The following is a 3,825-nucleotide window of genomic DNA, read 5'->3' as shown; positions in this document are numbered from 1 at the left end:
TGTGTGATATATAGAGTGCAAAATACTCTATTAAAAATTACATTGAAGATTTGAACATTAATCCAATTTGATATAAAAATGAACTCAACTAATCAAGGATCTGATATTATAAACAAATATAAGTGCACTGCTGAATGAGGAGGATAATGAAACAAGATAATACATCAAGTTAGATGCTGCAAGTCAGAATTTACAATCTAAAAATAGTTCATTGATTCACATACTAGTAAAAACAATGAAACTAAATTGATTAAATAGCCAATTCGATAGCTTCAATTGTTGAAATGCTTTGATAAAACAAAGCTTTGTGATACAAGAAAGTAGTACAATACATGGTAATTATGAAACTGAAAAGCTAATGACCAACACTGTGCTTCGTTTTTTTCATATGCTACTATATATATATCTGCAATCACCACTTTACTCTAGTTCTTCAAACCCTTCAAGTGAAACAAGGCTCTCGCTGTACTTAGCAACTGTGCAGATAAAACTACCAGGAGGTGGAAGAAACTTCTTCGCAAGTTTTTTTGTGTAGTAATAATAATTACTGCCAGGACCAAAATATTTTTTTTTGACAACAATAAACTGTCCATCATCCAAATATAGAATTACCAGATCATCCTCTGACCTATTCTCAATATTGAACTGTTTAGTCCAAGACACATTACCACAATCCACATCAAATGTCCATAGACTGTAAAATGATTCACCAACATCAATGGATTCAGCATATATCATAGCAAGAGAACCTTCAAAATTTAAAAGACGTGACATTCTTGGTTCATTTCGCTCATATATGGGATATTTGCCAGGTACATGATATGGATACACTCTAAACACTTCCTCATGCAAATCAAACGATAGTAACTCGTAAAAGCCTTCGAAATACAATACCCCGTGGGTTTGAGGAAGAAAAACACCCACCTCTCCAGATGGATAAAACTTAAAAAACTTTATTGATTCAGGAATCTCGATCTCTTTCCAAGAATCCTCATTGGCTGAATACATCTCCACATGTACCGAATAAACAAAATCACGTGTCTTGTAACGAGCATACGCAGTGTACAAAACAATCCTAACAATCTTGTAATCATTACAAAAACCATCATAACCAAACCCTAGCTTAAACGAACAAAAGTGAAATGTTCTGGCAACTGGAGTTGGCTTAAATTTAGGAGTAGGTAGTATCTTAAATTTCCTAATCATCGGATTCCACAAATAAATAGTATCACATTCGAGATTGGCGAGACAAACAAGACCATTACAACACAATACGGAACCAGTCACAACAGTGAAATGTTCTGGCAACTGGAGGTGGCTTGATGTTTTATGATCAGTATCAATGTAAAACTGGTCTCCCAAAAGTTTGAGTATCGACAAGGGTTGTCGTTTCCGGGATTCAATCAAGTGAGTTTCGACGAATTGTGGGTTTAATATAAGAGATAGCCAGGATTTGCAAACTGATTTGCAGCGAAGGAGGGTTACAACAGGCAGTAAGACAAATATTTTGAGCATGAGTTCTTCAGGGAGTAATTCGATACCATACCTCTTCTTGCTGTTGCTGCTGCTTTTCTTGCTACTCTCGCTGCTGCTGCTGATTCTTGCCATCTTCCAAACCCTGATTTTGTTGTGTAAATTTGTGAATTTGATAAATGTGCCAACTGTGCTGGTGACGGGTTATATAACACTACCAAACCCTGATTTTGTTGTGTAAATTTGTGAATTTGAGAAATGTGCCAACTGTGCTGGTGACGGGTTATATAACACTATATTACCAGCGTTATATAGCTAATATTACTCGACTTTTTCCTGGATTTCTTTATTTACTAAAGATTTGTTGTTATAAAACTAGTAGGATAGCCCAATTGCATATATTTTCCTTTTATCTTTTCCTTTTATAATTTTATTTCTTTTCTCACTTATTTGATTGTGATTTTAAAAAATATTTTTAGATATTTTTAATCTATTAAAATTATAGAATCTCATGCATTTTTGCTAGATCGGGTTTCTATCTGTAATGACCAAAAATTTATTTTTTTAATTTGATGACACATATGTTATTTTAACCAACATACTCACCAAACACCTAATTATATCATAATTACTTTAATTAATATTCATTTTATTTATTAATATTCATTTAGTAGTAGTACCATTAATTCTCACTCATTTTACTTATTAATACTTATATTTATCTTTAAATCATTATTGTATAAAAAAAATTTATCATTAATTTTTATGAAATATTATTTTTAAATAATAATATTTTGTATTTTGTCCCAATACTGATACCTATATAATATTTACTTCACGCTTATGTCCATCTGGTTCATTTTATAAGTCACTTTAACTTTCACGTAATTTTAGGTATTTTGACGCTATAGTTATTATTTTTATTTTTTAAAATTTTCTTTTCTAAATAAAAGTTAAAAACAAATATTTTTATTTTAAAAAATTAAAAAGTCTCAACTTTTACCTAAAGTTTAGTGCGGATAATATAATGGACCAGAGGGAATATCTATTTATAGCAGAATATTAATATTTATGTAATATTTATTCCACACTTGTTCAATCAATTAACACACAATTAATATGCACATTTATATTTAACTCGTTATTATATATTTGAAAATAAATACATATTTATTTTATGGACAAAAAATTAGTGTAAATCATTTCATGGTAAACCCTTACATTGTCTATTTAATATTAATTTCATTTATTATTCATTTATTAAAATTTTGCATATTTAATATGTGTATTATCTATAAAATATTATTATTTAGTGACTATGAATACATGTATACATACATTAATACATGCATACTTATACATATACACATGTGCATGTATAATAATATTTAGTTAATGATTGATTTTTTATTTTGAAATAAAATTGTACCTATCTTTAACCTAAGTTTAAATTCTGAAAATGAGAATTCTTACATTATTAATTATCAGATTAGTAATATGAACAAGTGAATAATAATTGATAAGTAAAAACAAATATAATTATTTATAATTTAAATTTCACTAAAATCTAAAAAAAACGAATTTGAATTAAATTTATGTTTGAATAACAGGTCTTTAATGTTTGAATAATTATCGTATATTATTATTGTTTTTATTATTATTATTATTATTATTATTATTATTATTATTATTATTATTATTATATGATTTTATGGGTGATGATCATATATCACGTAAATCTAGCTATCGAATATTCGAATGACTCTCATATACGAACATCAACAACGTATAATATTCATAAGTTAATGGAATCTTTTATAATTTTGAGACATTAATGAGATCTTGCGGAGATGTTAATCTTGTGGAGACATTAAGCCGATTGAATACAGGTTTTTTCACATGGTCAATAGTCGGTCAAAATTAGAGTTTTTTGAATGAAATCAAAGTTATAGTTAGAAGTTTTCGTGGTGATTTGAACTGTTTTCCGGTGAAACTTCAGGTTTCTTAGATAAACAAATTTTCGTTAGTACAAACATATATATCATATGAGGTTGTTATGTCCAACCGCCATGAAAGTAAAAGAAAGAAAGAAATTATATAGTAGAGAAAGGTGGGAAAGTAAAAGGGACGGGGAAATCGTAATTGAGAAATTTGGGGGAGAAGAGATATATGGATTATTGATAGGAAATGTTGATGCATGTGTGTACGTATTAGGAGTGGAGAATAAGTTCGAGCCTTCCCAACAAAAGCCCATGGAAAAAACTTAACCCAGTCTTTAAATCTTTGTATACATGTGCTTACTACTAATATGTTAAATTTATAATATACATAAATTAATATTTTAATTATATC

The 3,825-nt window shown here is 28.7% G+C and overlaps 1 protein-coding gene across 1 annotated transcript; it reads right to left on the bottom strand.

The window, feature by feature from the left end:
- Nucleotides 1–420: 420 nt before the first annotated feature.
- On the bottom strand, nt 421–1,608 carry LOC141661147 (F-box protein At4g22390-like). The gene has a single exon (XM_074468130.1). The coding sequence runs from the start codon at nt 1,606–1,608 to the stop codon at nt 421–423; it is 1,188 nt and encodes a 395-aa protein (XP_074324231.1).
- Between the last annotated feature and the right edge of the window lie 2,217 nt (nt 1,609–3,825).

This window comes from Apium graveolens, chromosome 5 (genome assembly GCF_009905375.1).
Source record: "Apium graveolens cultivar Ventura chromosome 5, ASM990537v1, whole genome shotgun sequence".
NCBI classification, from domain to species: Eukaryota; Viridiplantae; Streptophyta; class Magnoliopsida; order Apiales; family Apiaceae; genus Apium; species Apium graveolens.
Note: the sequence above shows the minus strand (reverse complement) of the source record. Positions and strands in the feature narration are given on the sequence as shown.

Excerpts from the sequence above, each read along its gene's own strand:
- LOC141661147 (XM_074468130.1), bottom strand. The coding sequence starts at position 1,608 with ATGGCAAGAATCAGCAGCAGCAGCGAGAGTAGCAAGAAAAGCAGCAGC.